General features: G+C 40.4%; 2 protein-coding genes across 2 annotated transcripts; both read right to left on the bottom strand.

Annotated features, from left to right (window-relative positions):
* Nucleotides 1-4: 4 nt before the first annotated feature.
* On the bottom strand, nt 5-5,885 carry oxa1l (OXA1L mitochondrial inner membrane protein). Its single transcript, XM_034557285.1, has 11 exons — nt 5,752-5,885; nt 4,591-4,725; nt 3,680-3,778; nt 3,304-3,583; nt 3,036-3,179; nt 2,838-2,923; nt 2,232-2,396; nt 1,913-2,017; nt 1,454-1,616; nt 1,276-1,356; nt 5-320 (listed from the first exon to the last, which is right to left on the bottom strand). The coding sequence occupies exons 1-11, from the start codon at nt 5,860-5,862 to the stop codon at nt 190-192; spliced, it is 1,500 nt and encodes a 499-aa protein (XP_034413176.1). The 5' UTR covers nt 5,863-5,885; the 3' UTR covers nt 5-189.
* A 770-nt stretch (nt 5,886-6,655) lies between these two features.
* On the bottom strand, nt 6,656-11,979 carry LOC117748058 (putative ubiquitin carboxyl-terminal hydrolase 50). The gene is made up of 12 exons (XM_034557673.1): nt 11,692-11,979; nt 11,499-11,599; nt 11,313-11,415; nt 11,101-11,222; nt 10,802-10,872; nt 10,597-10,722; nt 10,010-10,105; nt 9,759-9,890; nt 9,545-9,673; nt 9,394-9,431; nt 9,016-9,056; nt 6,656-8,923 (listed from the first exon to the last, which is right to left on the bottom strand). Exons 2-12 carry the CDS (start codon nt 11,551-11,553, stop codon nt 8,841-8,843), a joined length of 996 nt encoding a protein of 331 aa, XP_034413564.1. The 5' UTR covers nt 11,554-11,599; nt 11,692-11,979; the 3' UTR covers nt 6,656-8,840.
* Between the last annotated feature and the right edge of the window lie 814 nt (nt 11,980-12,793).

The raw sequence follows: 12,793 nt of genomic DNA, 5'->3' as shown, positions 1-12,793 counted from the left end.
ATTCTTTTTTTTTTGCTTCGAGGATGTTTACAGGAAAGTGAATTAAGATATTGTGGACTGAAATCACAACTCTAAAGCAGTAGTTTTGATGCAGATTTTACATTTTAATTAGAATAATACATAATGACCTGCATCCTGTCCTCTCTTCCATCCATAAATATGTACATAAATCCTTATATTGTCAATCTATCAGTCCGATTTATCCAATAGTGTCCTTCCATGGCCTCGCCTTGCCGCCAGCCTGCTGTCTTTGGGTGATGACGCAGCCACGGGCGAGTTCTGTTGGAGGGGATTGTGGGTAAAAGTCTGCCTCAGTGGACCTGCAGAGAGAAGACATTAATACATTTAGATCCACAGAGTCAAAGCCTGGACAGCACAGGATGTTTACTTTATAATCAGTGTTCCCAGCAACTAATGTTTACTTTTCTTAAATAGTTATTTAAAGCCTCAGCAAAAAGTGACTAATGTCAAATCCCAATTATATTAAGTTTACTCTCATGGAAGATAAAAAAATCATTATCAGTTCTAGTCTGAAGATTAAAAGCAAAAACAAGTGCTACAAAACCCAATACTAATAAGATACTGACGGACGATTCTTTGAAACAATCATTCGTCTTCCAGGTTTCAGCCGTGATAAGTTTACATGCAAAGCTCCGAACACTAATATCTTTATTACAGTCTTGTGGAAGCAACAGCAGCACATCTGGAAGTGTTCAAACCTCAACTTAAGTACAAAGTGAATATCCAAAATTGTTTCAGGATTATTACCTTTTGTCACTATTTGCTGGCTATCAATTTCATAATCCCCTGTTTTTTTACATATATTTTTAAATTCACATTATTGCAATAACTGCCCGTGGCCACAAGGGGGAGCACATCTTCCATGTCTATATCCAGAGTACACAATACATTATGTTAAAAAGTCAATGTCCGTTTGAATAAGCAGCTCATTTATTTGTTGTAGCTACAAGTAACAAACCCCTATTTTAAAATGATGTCTCATATTATTGCACTGTTTTTAGTTTAATCTTATGCACCTTTCACCAATTCAAATTCCTTCTATGTGTAACCTAGTTGGCAATAAACAACTCTGATTTTAAATAAATACGTATAGTTAACATATGTTGGGATCACTTTTGCCAACCATAACATTTTCATAATGCCACATGTCAATATCATTTTCCACCTGTCCAACGTCTTTCCTTCTTTATTTACATTTATAAACTCCAACCAGCTGACTGAGTCTGTCTGATTGAAGCTGAGGTGGGATCTGACCTTTAGAAGCGAGGTCCAGATGATTTTTGATTCTTCTTTCCCTCTCTTCCAGCTGTTGGGCCAGCTGAGCGTTTTTCCAGCCTGGAGACCAAACCAGTTACAACCAATAATTAAATCATGAATATCTCGATAGTTTAACATTTCTCCTAATCTACTCAATGCGAGGTTAGACACCGACCTTTCTTCATGCTTTCGATTAAGCCGTCGGTTTCGGGCAGGGCGGAGGCCGGGTGTTTGATCCTCTCGGGGATCCTCAACCTCTCTCTGACATAGGGGTGTTTGAGCAGAGCGACTTGACCCAAGGAGAAGCAGTTGGACGTCAGCCAGTAGGTGAACACCGCCTGAGGGATGTTGGAGAAGAATTGTTTTGCTTTTGTGCCGACTAAGCAAAAAGAAAAAGTGTAATTCTCAAAGCTGTGCGAGGTGAGAAATGAACCCCTTCACTGCAGTGCTCCTGAGAAAAGTAACGAAGGCCTAAATATAGACTAAATTAACCACAATTGCACCTTGAGACGGATAGCGGGTGCAAATGATGCGCAATTCACGGCGCCATCAGCAGCTGCAATCAATTCTTTGTGAATTGGGGTGCGGTTAACACAGGAGAAGAAACACTGATGTGCGTGAATGACAGACTGACCGTGGGGAAGTTGATAGTGAGGGGGAGGATGACAAAGGGCATGATCCTGAACACGGTCTTCATGGCTCGCAGGTTGGGGTTGTCGACACCGGACTCTGCCCCCAACTAAAAAGAGACGGGGCGACAAAGTGGTGATTATTAAAAGGAAAAGCATGATTATATTAAACAGTTTGAAACAAGATCATAACACAATCAAAACCGTTATGATAATCTGTTATTCTGGCAGGCATCGAAAGAGCAATTTAAAATAAATGCAGCTCAACAGGGTTGATATCGTTCTAGTTACTACGACCCCCAAGTTGGGTGAAAGCTGGCGAACCTCCAGGATGAAGAACATGGTTCCGGTGACGACCACCGGCAGGATATAAAAAGGATCTGCTGCCGTCAGGTCAGTAAACCAGAGCAGGCCTCCGGTCTGCATGCTGGGCACCGGCAGGTAGGACATCTTCCTCAGCGCGATGAAGAAAGAGATGAAGACCGGTGCCTGGAGGAACAGACAACTGTGACTTGCAGGTCCTAAAAACATAATTCAACAGTAATACAACTTTGAGTTTTAAACTAGTATTAAGTTCTACTTAAGAGCCACATATTTGTATTTGGTACATGTTTTTGTATGAGTATATGTATATATATATATATATATATATATATATATATATATATATATATATCTTGGACTTGTGAGCATGTTAGGATTTAATTAAATGGAACTTTTAGCAAGTGGAAATTGAATCTCGATTAAACACAAATATTTTAAAGATCTGGTTAATGCCTTTTTTAATTTCACACAGTAATAACCGCTGCAAATGTATATCGAAGTGTAATGTGATATACATTTTCAAAAAAGAATGGAGAAGAACTGCACAAGGCATTCAAAGTCTAAATGTGTCAACAGCGAAACCAGTTTTAAAAGAAACCAACTGACCTGCACCACCGGAATGAGGAAGCCACGTAGAGGATTTACGTCATGCTTCTTCTGGAACAAGTTCAGTTCAGAGTAGGCTTTGGCAACTGTAACATGTAAACAACAGCTCACGACAAGTTGATGTGGCTGGTTTGTTTTTCTCTCTCTCACTCTAAATTGTGACTGAAAAGACAAACGCAATGAAGAAAGACAATTTACAATCAAATTTGTTTCCACTCTGTTTGGCCTCGTTCATCCTGGCAGTGAGTTTGGTCATCTCGGGCATAACGTTGTTCAGCTTGGCCGCCTCCCTCTGGCCCTTCACTATGACTGGAAACACGGCCATACGAGCCAACACCGTTCCTTTACGACCGTGAGAGATTGATAGAAACAGGAAGACCGGGATCAGAAAAGGACAGAAAACAAGTGACCGCTTTCCCAGAACGCCTGACTGTTGAAAGATTGATTTATAGTAAGTGTTGCTTACCTACAACAATGGCCCCCCACCAGGGCAAACCAAGATCCACGTGCATGAACTCCAACAGGTGCTGCACCAGCCCCACTGGTGTGTGGGCGGCCAATCCCAGCTCCGTTAAACTGATTTCTGTAGCCGCCGCCTGCAGGACCTCCACTGCAGTCGGAGCAGCGTCGACCGCCTGCGATAAAACAGCGGCCGGGTCAGCGGACAAAAGCTCAAGGGAGGAACTCAAGGCTGGAGGAGAGATGTCCACTAACGGTGCTGCCATGGAAACGCTTTCAGCTGCGATCTGAAAAACATTGATGAAAATGGAATCACATCAATTTAAGTTAGAAGGTAATTAAACGCCTCAGATAGATGATTTTACTTCAGATGAGGGCTCCACCTGTTCCGTGATGAGCTGTGCAATGACGGGGTCAGCGGGCAGAGAGATGGACGAGGAGTCCAGGACTGAAGCTGCCCTGGTTCCATCCTCAGGTGGGATCTGGCAATATAACAACAAGGTGGAGGTGTAACGATTTGTTCAAACGGTTGTTCGACTTGACTTCAGCAAAGATTCAACGCATCCTAAAATCTCACATTCTGACCATACATTTTTTTTTAATTTAATTTGATAGATTTTAATATAAAAATACAGAAAAATTGCAACCGCTATACAGACTATAGAACTAACTGAGGGCCCTGATGCAATAAAAAAATCATTCATCTTCAAAGGCTGAACCGAAATTGCTTACAAATATAAAAATATAGTTTAAACAGACATTTAGTGCATAGAAATAAAGACTATGACACTAGTCAGATCATCAATATTTCATTACAAATATGTTGGTGGAGCCATATTTTTCTCACCATCACTAGCTCAGTTAGCACTCTAGTGTTTAAAGTGAGCAGCAGCTGTACCGATGAATAAACAAACAAACTGTTTTCATGGTCGCAGAAACCACAACCGACTTACAGAAAGTCTTTATTAGAGGTTATGGTCGAAAGAGAAAACTCTTTAGCGAAACCGTTAAATCCTAATAGCTCATAACATAATTGTGGAAGTTCTAAATGAATAGAAACATGACACAGCAGGTGGTTATTGATCAGTCGTAGTGATCAGGACCACCTTTTAAATGCTGGTCATTCAAGAAATCCACAATTCAAACTACAATTATATATATCCGAGTTTATCCTGAACTCACATGGATTAAAAAAAAAACAAGGACGACCTGATTTTGGTCTCAAAACTGACGTTCGCTGCCGCTTCTCAAGAGCCGCTTCGCCATTAGTCTATTCACCTGTGTTACAACTGACCTGCGAGCTGTTGTGCCTGACTGCCACGGCGTTCACCCACAGGAACTTCCCTTGCTGCCTGCGGCCCAGCAGAGTCCCGGCGGCAGGACTGCGACACTCGAGAGCCGTGTGCAGATGGGACCTCTGGAGCAACCGCTGTTTGTGAACCAGAGGGACAGCGTGTCAAGACCGCCAGATGCACACTTACACAGAATAAACTACGATCTGATGTGTGAGGGCTGCTGCCGTCGTCACACGGGCATCGCCAGGGTTTAAAATCGCAGCTGCTTTCTAAATTTACCTTCGAGCAGAAACTAATCTGGAACTTTTGATTGAGTCATTACGTGACAGAACATTAAGAAGAATATTTTGATAGTTAAGTAATCATGGTAAGTAATTTTATTTATTAGTTACAGTTTCTCAAATATGAATAATTAGGAAATACAACCAGATGCATTATGTAGATAGATCCAGTATTCGTATATGGGCTAGTTGCATTATTTTTTTTCGTCATTAAAATTAAATCTTAATAACAAAATACTTTAAATGCAAACGTAATCATATCGTGAAACATTTAACCCTGACAATAACAACGGTTTCCTTTAAATGTATTGCAGCATCAATAACTAGAGCATTGGCACCTCTACAGTGACTCATAAACTCAGATAATTAAACAATTCCCAGGTGATCCACCTGACACAATATTACAATGGTGTAACTGTTCTGCCTTCACAAGAACGTGCATAATGAAGGATTTGAAATTTGAGAAAATAATAACATTATCTGAGCTGTAGAAATCTACCATTTAACTGAACTTTATAGCCTAAAAAGAAAAAGCAGCATGTCTCAGATAGCAGGGCTAGCTTTGTCAACAGGGCTAACCTGCACAACCACATGTTTATTAGTCAATAAGTCAATAAACTCCTGGTGGTCTTTAGCACGTATTCCAGGGATTGAGTTTATATGCTGTTCTTATTCAAAACCCCGGAGATCTAACAGTAGCAATAGATCCGAGGAGCCGGTCTCCTCCAGAGAGCCTGTCAAAGTCACACAGAAGGCACTCAAACTGCGCAGCGAGGGCGCTAGCCGGCCAGCGCAGTTAGCGGTGGAAAGCCTTCGTTTGCGTCTCTGTTTCAGAAGCAGGGATAAAGTGCCAGCTGCGACACTGTAAACAAGACCTACGTGGTTTCCGACGTCTGAAAGCGGACGGCTGCCTCGGCTCAATTTTCCAGAATGTCTCAGGAGGCATCTTGCGAGGCGGCCGGGAGTCACCCCGCTCCTGATGGCAGCCATGTTTGAGGGGAGAGGAGGAGAAAAGAAAACCGTTTCTACGGGACGCGTGAAGAGTCAATTCTCCTGACTGTTCTAGCGCGCTTCGCTCGTGTTTGGTGTTACACGTTTCTTTTTTGTTGATTAAAATACTATGCAGTGTAATTAATTAGGATAAACTAAATAACAATTTGCATTTGCATTATGTGCACATTTCATACAGTAATCAAAATGGATGTAAAACCTTACAACTTCCACCTCAAAAATGATGTACATTTATGTAAAGTGTAAAACCCCTTAAAATATAACATGTTCAGATTGAGACGACATAATTCATATAAGAAGGGCAATTAATTAGCAGCTTTACCCAATCCAAACCCACAGTGAAAAAACTCACAGACACGGTACTGTATATGTCAGAGGCAACAGGTGGTGATTGCCTCCTTCCAATAAAAAATACAAAATAATACAAATTAAGTAAAATGTTAACGCCAAGTTAATTTCAACTATTCTAGCTTCATTAGCAACATTAAACATCCAATTAAATGAGAAGCAACTTAAGTGGAAAAACAAACTTTCAAATAACACAAATGAACATATTGCCCAATGCAATATCCAACATATTCATATTATACACACTTTTTTCTTATAATTTGACGACTGTTATTTTACTACGTCTGTTGTTCATCCTGAAGTTTAATCCTTTTATTCTCTGTGAAATGAGAACATTTATTTTGTGATTTAAGAAACTTGAAACTTGATTTCCCTATTCTGTCATCATAACCTACAATAATAGGACTTTCCACAAAAACCAGTGTGTGTTCAAGCATGTGTTTAATGTTCTTTTTTATTTTACATATATTTTTCTTTAAATCACCATCAGAAACCAACAAATAACACAAATTACTACAATAGTTTGATTAAAAGTGATAAACATCAAATCTAAAGCATCGATGACATTAGTCAGTGGAAAGTGCAGCAATAGTTTTAAATTAATTTAAAATAGTACTTAACAGTAAGGAAACACTTAAATAAAATAACCCAAATTAAATATCTATACAAATACTTACATTTACTTTTCACTTCCTCATGCAATCTCATCTGAGATCAAATTAGATGTTGCATTCAATGCCATATATTTATATACCTCACAACAACTTAAACAGGAAGATTTTCAAAATAAAATGTAAAAGCTCAACAGCATAGCAACAAACGAAAAGGTTTAATCATTCAATCCATGAATCTGATTTCAGATCATTTAAGCATGAGTTATTTATTTTTTTCTTGAATTTAAATAGGTTTTAAGTTTCCAAAGCATTACTTTTTATTAGACTGATGCAATAAATCTGTAGCACTTTATTTTACACAGAAATTGTTAAATAGACTTAAACCAGACAAACCAAAGATTGATACCACTCAAACAAAAAAAATACACATCAGTCCAATACTGCGTGTAGTGCCTGATTGTTTAATGATTGTTATAAGCATCAATCAAAGAAACATTCACTCTGAAGTCTGGTGTCCAGTTTTACGGCTTTTCCTCGAACAATAAAAACATGTCGTCTTTTTGCGGTTTCTTTTTTTCCTTTCCGCTTTGCTTCAGAGGGGAAGAGCGACGCCACAAGTGTCTTTTCTTCTCACCTCTTTCTTTCGCTGCATGTTTTTCCCCATAAGCATCAGACACATTTATCTCTTTTCCGCGTTCCTGTTGGCTTGGCAGAGGGGAGCCATTCAGATTTTAAATTGCTAAAACCCTCTGACAAAGTGACCCTCGGGTCTGTTTTTTGGATCAGAGTTTGATTTCAGCATTTCCATCATCATATTCTACCAAACTCTTAAGGCGGCCTCGAGAGCCTCCTTCTACAGTTTTTATTCTCATGTTTTTTGTCACAGTGCTTTTTTGAACACCACTATGGGTTTCTTCCTCAATTATCTTCACGTGGTATGTTTTCAACTGCTTGGACCTTCCTTCCATTGTATCCTCATTAAGTCCAGTTCTTGCTTCAACGCTGCCGTCTCCCCTGTTCTCTGTCCCTCTGCTGCTTCCTGCACACCCTGCTGGTCTAAGAGAAGAGTCTGCTCTTCTTTGAATATGTCCATTACCTCCTATGGCCCGTTTCTCTGCACCCTGTTCTTGTCTCCCTGAAGCTCCTGTCCTCGGTGCGTGCTCATCATCCCCTCTCTTTGCTTGCTTGTCTCCCTTCACATCCCTCTCCTCCTCTCTCGGTTGCTCGCGGCTTTGATAAAACCTGCTTTCGATTTTGCGTTTAACCCTCTGATCATCTCTAGGCATGTTCTGTTTACTCTCACCGCCAGGATTGTAGAGGTCCTGTATTGTCAAGAGCTTTCTTCTCCCTGCTTTCCTTTCCTCGTCATCTGTTTTCATCCCCTCTCCATCATCCTGTCTGTCCTCACTAACAGGTTGGAAGTCATCTTGACTAACTTTCTGTGCACCGTCTTCATGCATGTTCTGTCTGACATTATCTTCATCGTCCCGATGCTCTTCCTCTAGGTATTTTGTAGAAGCTATTCCTCTCCTTACACTCTTGTCTCTATTTACATCCATTGCCATTTTTTCCTCGTCTTTCTGCATGTCAACACAAACCTGCTGAGGTTGCATGTTGCTGACCTCCTGTTTTTGCATTGTGTTGTGCATGTCTTCACCCCCCAGACTCTCCTGTGGTGCATCCTCTGTTCTGATACTGTCATTATTTGGATCATCAACACTCTCTTCTCGTTGAGTTTCTCAGATAAACTTCCTCTCCTCGCTGTCTCATTTCCTCTGTTGTCTTCCTCATCATCCGCCATTATTTATCCTTATCTCTTAGTTTTTCTGCCTCATAGCTCAAGTCGTTCTGTCCTTTTCACAGTCCTGGTGATTGCTCTGGCTGGAATAAACTCTATTGTCCCGATCCTCTTTGTAGAGGTCAGAATGATAGCCCCACTCCACTGGACCCAACCTCTGCCTTCGCTGCCCACTCATCCTTTCAAACTGGACATTGTCAATATCTCTGGTTGTGGGGCCTGAAGCATGCAGGAGAAAACATCTCTCCGGGGTCCTGAGTACATGTATCAGCAGCATACACTGGAAAATAGGTAGAAAATAAATTCAGGCAAAGTACCAAGCAATCTGAACACTGCACATCAATAACACAATGAACATGTCTGCCATCTTACCTTTCTTTTTCCTGTAAAAAAGAAGATAAGCGCTGCTGGATCTAGTGGGAGAAAGGTGCAACGGAGAGTACAGTCATTTTCAAAATGTATGGCTTCTGTTGTGCATGCTCACATGCACCAATATGTAAGTATGCATGCATGTAAGCATGCTAAAATATACTCCATATATCACTTCTCATTTTCTTTTCTGCAGCACCGTAATTAGTGGAGGTAGTGGCGTATATGGGTTGGACAATGGGTAACAGAAACAATTTTCCACAGCATGGTGTGGTGTAATATAGTACATCAAACATGTGTATGTGGTATATTCAATCAAACTGAAAATAATAATCAATCAAGAAATAATTGCAAAAGATGTGTGGTGGGTATGAAACCCACCTTATGAAGTTATCCACCTGGAATGGCAGGTAATCAAGCTGTTGAGGAAAAGAATAAACAAACATAACATGATTAATCTGTTTGGGGGTACAATATGTAACTGTCAACACAATATGTAACTGTCAATAACACAATGAGGGATCAGTCTTACCAATGTGACCCTTTCATCGTTGAAGTAATACCAGCTCTCGCTGTCCTGAGGTTTGATTGTTGCAGTGTAATGTCCAAACCTAAGATCTCCAAAATGATCCACGACCGCGTACAGTTCATATGTCTGATTCTGATCACCAGTGGAAAATATGTCAGAATGAAACTATTTTCATGATGAAAATAGTAAAATATGCCACACACACACACACACACACCTCTGGTATCTGAAGGGTGCAGGGAACTTTCACAAAGCAGTTGGTTTTGACATACGCCATGTATCGGTAGTCAAACTCAAACCTCTCAGCAGCAGCATCAAAACCTCTGGATGATACCTTTATTTCCCATTTCTGAAAAGAAACGGGTCGCCGACACGTATATTAATATGTTATGTTACAATACTCTCACGACACAATCGACTCTTCAAATCACAGCGCCGATGTACAGGAATCAGAGACGTGTTACTCACAATGGTAGCGTCAGATTTGGCCTGACATACGTCGCAGTACATCTGGTTTTCTCCGCTGAAATATGAATCTCTGAAATAATCCTCAATGCCGGCCACCTGATAAAAAGCACTCGTGTCACTCATGTCTGAAACTATAGCGACAGAATTTCTGAACAACCACAAAATGAACAGTTTCAAGTGAAATTATAGAGGGACAAAATATATATTTCTACCTATACACTGACTATGTTTACACGCATGCTCACACATATTGAGTAGTCTGATTAAGAAAATAGTTTGATTTAGTTTAATCAGAATTTGTTATTAGTGTGTGCTTGTTATTATCCATTTAAAACAACGTCATTTTGTATCAATATCTCAATATACGATTTTATTGCGATATGATTCAGTTGAAGGATGAGAAATCATCATATTGAATTATCGCCCCGACCTATTTAATGTGTGTTGGAAGTGTTCATGAATGTCTTCTCAACTTAGTCATGTTATTGAGCAACAATGCTCTTCTGCAAATGGCATATTTTAGTTCACTAGATATCACCCTCTAAAATAAAAATGCTTTAGAAGTTGTCAGGTTGTGAGTTCCTTACCACGCTGTAGTCTCCGCAGTAGGAATTCACCAACGCAAGAGTAAGATTCCAAAAGGGCCCGTCGCTGCCGGTCTCAGTAGAACACATAGAACAAATGGTCTTTTGTGTCTGCTCTCCGTGGAAGATCTGAAAGCACGCGACTGGTAAACAAAGTATTTTCATTCGAAGTGCGGACTCCCTTCGATATGGATGATGTCGTCTTTACCTGTGACGCCTCACGGCTGGTCAGACCTAGAATCTTCTCAAAGAACTCGGCGGCATCACGTTGTTCATACACTGGGGGGGGAAAAGAGAAGAAATTAATGTGGATTTATTCGACTAAATACAAGGTCAAGTTACTAAAAAAGACTTTTGGTCAATATTAAAACAAGCAAAGGGTGTTGTGGGGAATAAAGGAACTGTTCACGCTTCCAGTACACAGGACGCAGATCCTGATATTATTTTCAGACACTATACTGTACTCCACGTGACCTTAATGTCATCTGTTGTTCTAGCATACTGTACCGTTATCGATGCACAGCTTCCTCGTGATTTTAAAGGTGTATCCATCATATGCTTTCAAGTCTTCAAACAAGGATGTAAGGTGGAGATCAATATGCGTAGGGCCAGAATGATCACAGGTGTGCCTACACAAAATAAAGACAAAATGGAGACACTGTGGCCTCAATGCGTTTTAAATGTATCGCACAGGCACGGAGTTGGACTTTGAAACCAACCTTTTCACAGCTTCTCTGAAGTCTTCGGTCATGAACAGCACCTGCAGCACACTGTTCAGGTAACATGTGGACCCCTGGTTCACCAGGCCATGGTACGTTTTGGCTGCAGGGAGCAGATTGTTAATAATGCATGTCAAGTGCACAACTGTCTTCAAACCATTATAGAGCACGGACAGTGGATCTCACCTGGAGAGGACACAATCTTGTAGATAAACTTTCGACCATTTGCCCAGAGAGCCATTGTCTTCCTTTTAAATGGCTGTGAGAGTCAGCTGCTTCACTGCCAGCTGCGAAGAAGTTGACAGTCACTTTGTTGACAATAAATCCATCGGACCTGTTTATTAAACAAACACAAATGCAGAAAACACTAGGAGCTCACCTTCGGTTTTAAGATTCCCACTTTCAAGTCATTTCCCCGTGTGTTGGTCCACCTTTCTGTTGGCTGACACGAACACGCAGCGCCTCCGTCTCCCGCACAGCCCCTCCGTGTGCTTTCTCTTTCGTTTGTCCCGAACTGCATTCAGGGCGTGTGTGTGTCATCAAGGAGACGGTGCACGTGACTGACAAGGAAATTAAATAATATTGAACAAGAGCGCAAATAAATGTAAAATAAATCGCAAGCTACGAAAAAGCGTCTCCTCTGCCTTCTCTCGCTCTCTCTCTCTCTATCTCTCTCTCTCTCTCTCTGCTTTACGGGAGGGCGTGAACGCAGCATATGCAGCTGTCTGATGCACCGTTACTATTTATTGTGGATCATCTATGGCTTTATCCATAGAGATGTTTGAATATTACAAAATCTATAAAGGCACACATGTGTGTAGTGAATTTTGACATGTGTTGAATGTGTTTAGATTCTGCACTGTTTTTATTACTGTTTTTTACTGTTTATTATTTATATCACTTGTTTTTTTTTATCCTACTATATCTCTTGTGTGCACTTTACCCATTAGCTACTGTAATTGGGCAAATGTCCCCACTGTGAAACTAATAAAGGATTATTGTATCTTATTCCGCCATAAAGATGTGCAGTCTTTTGCTAATATGGAATGAACTACAGAAAAACTTGCAACTTCACTATGTCTCCAAGTCGGCCTTTAAAGCCAAGATCACAGACTTGCTGAAAGAAGAATGCAGCTGTTTCTCAGGCTGTTAGCATGTTGCTTTCTCCACTCTTTGGCACTTTTTAACCCTGTTATTTATTTATTTTCCTCTCCTTTCCTGCAAGAGGTTTTCGCCTCTTGTCAGGCCACAGTTGAAAATAAGAATTTGTTCTTAATCTGTTTCGCCTGGCTAAATAAAGGTTAAAATATATATATATATATATATAGTATTCAATTATTCAATTAACTGTTAACTGATTTTATGCATGGGGTTATATACAGTGTGTCTCTTATTCTGTTGTAGGCCACTAGAGCCCTTGCATGGTTCCATGGTGGACCCTGTTTATCACACGTTCTGCCTGTATTTGATGGCCCTCTTGA

Source organism: Cyclopterus lumpus, chromosome 18, assembly GCF_009769545.1.
Source record: "Cyclopterus lumpus isolate fCycLum1 chromosome 18, fCycLum1.pri, whole genome shotgun sequence".
Classification (NCBI taxonomy): Eukaryota; Metazoa; Chordata; class Actinopteri; order Perciformes; family Cyclopteridae; genus Cyclopterus; species Cyclopterus lumpus.
The sequence above is the reverse complement of the archived record's forward strand: the minus strand, read 5'-3'. Positions and strand labels throughout refer to the sequence as shown.

Coding starts and splice junctions, on each gene's coding strand:
- oxa1l (XM_034557285.1), bottom strand. CDS start 5,862: ATGGCTGCCATCAGGAGCGGGGTGACTCCCGGCCGCCTCGCAAGATGC. Junction 2,924..3,035: donor GAGTGGAAACAAATTTGATT/GTAAATTGTCTT, acceptor TACATGTTACAG/TTGCCAAAGCCTACTCTGAA. Junction 2,018..2,231: donor CCATGTTCTTCATCCTGGAG/GTTCGCCAGCTT, acceptor GTCTCTTTTTAG/TTGGGGGCAGAGTCCGGTGT.
- LOC117748058 (XM_034557673.1), bottom strand. CDS start 11,553: ATGGCTCTCTGGGCAAATGGTCGAAAGTTTATCTACAAGATTGTGTCC. Junction 11,223..11,312: donor TTCAGAGAAGCTGTGAAAAG/GTTGGTTTCAAA, acceptor TATTTTGTGTAG/GCACACCTGTGATCATTCTG. Junction 10,106..10,596: donor ACTGCGGAGACTACAGCGTG/GTAAGGAACTCA, acceptor GCTTTTTATCAG/GTGGCCGGCATTGAGGATTA.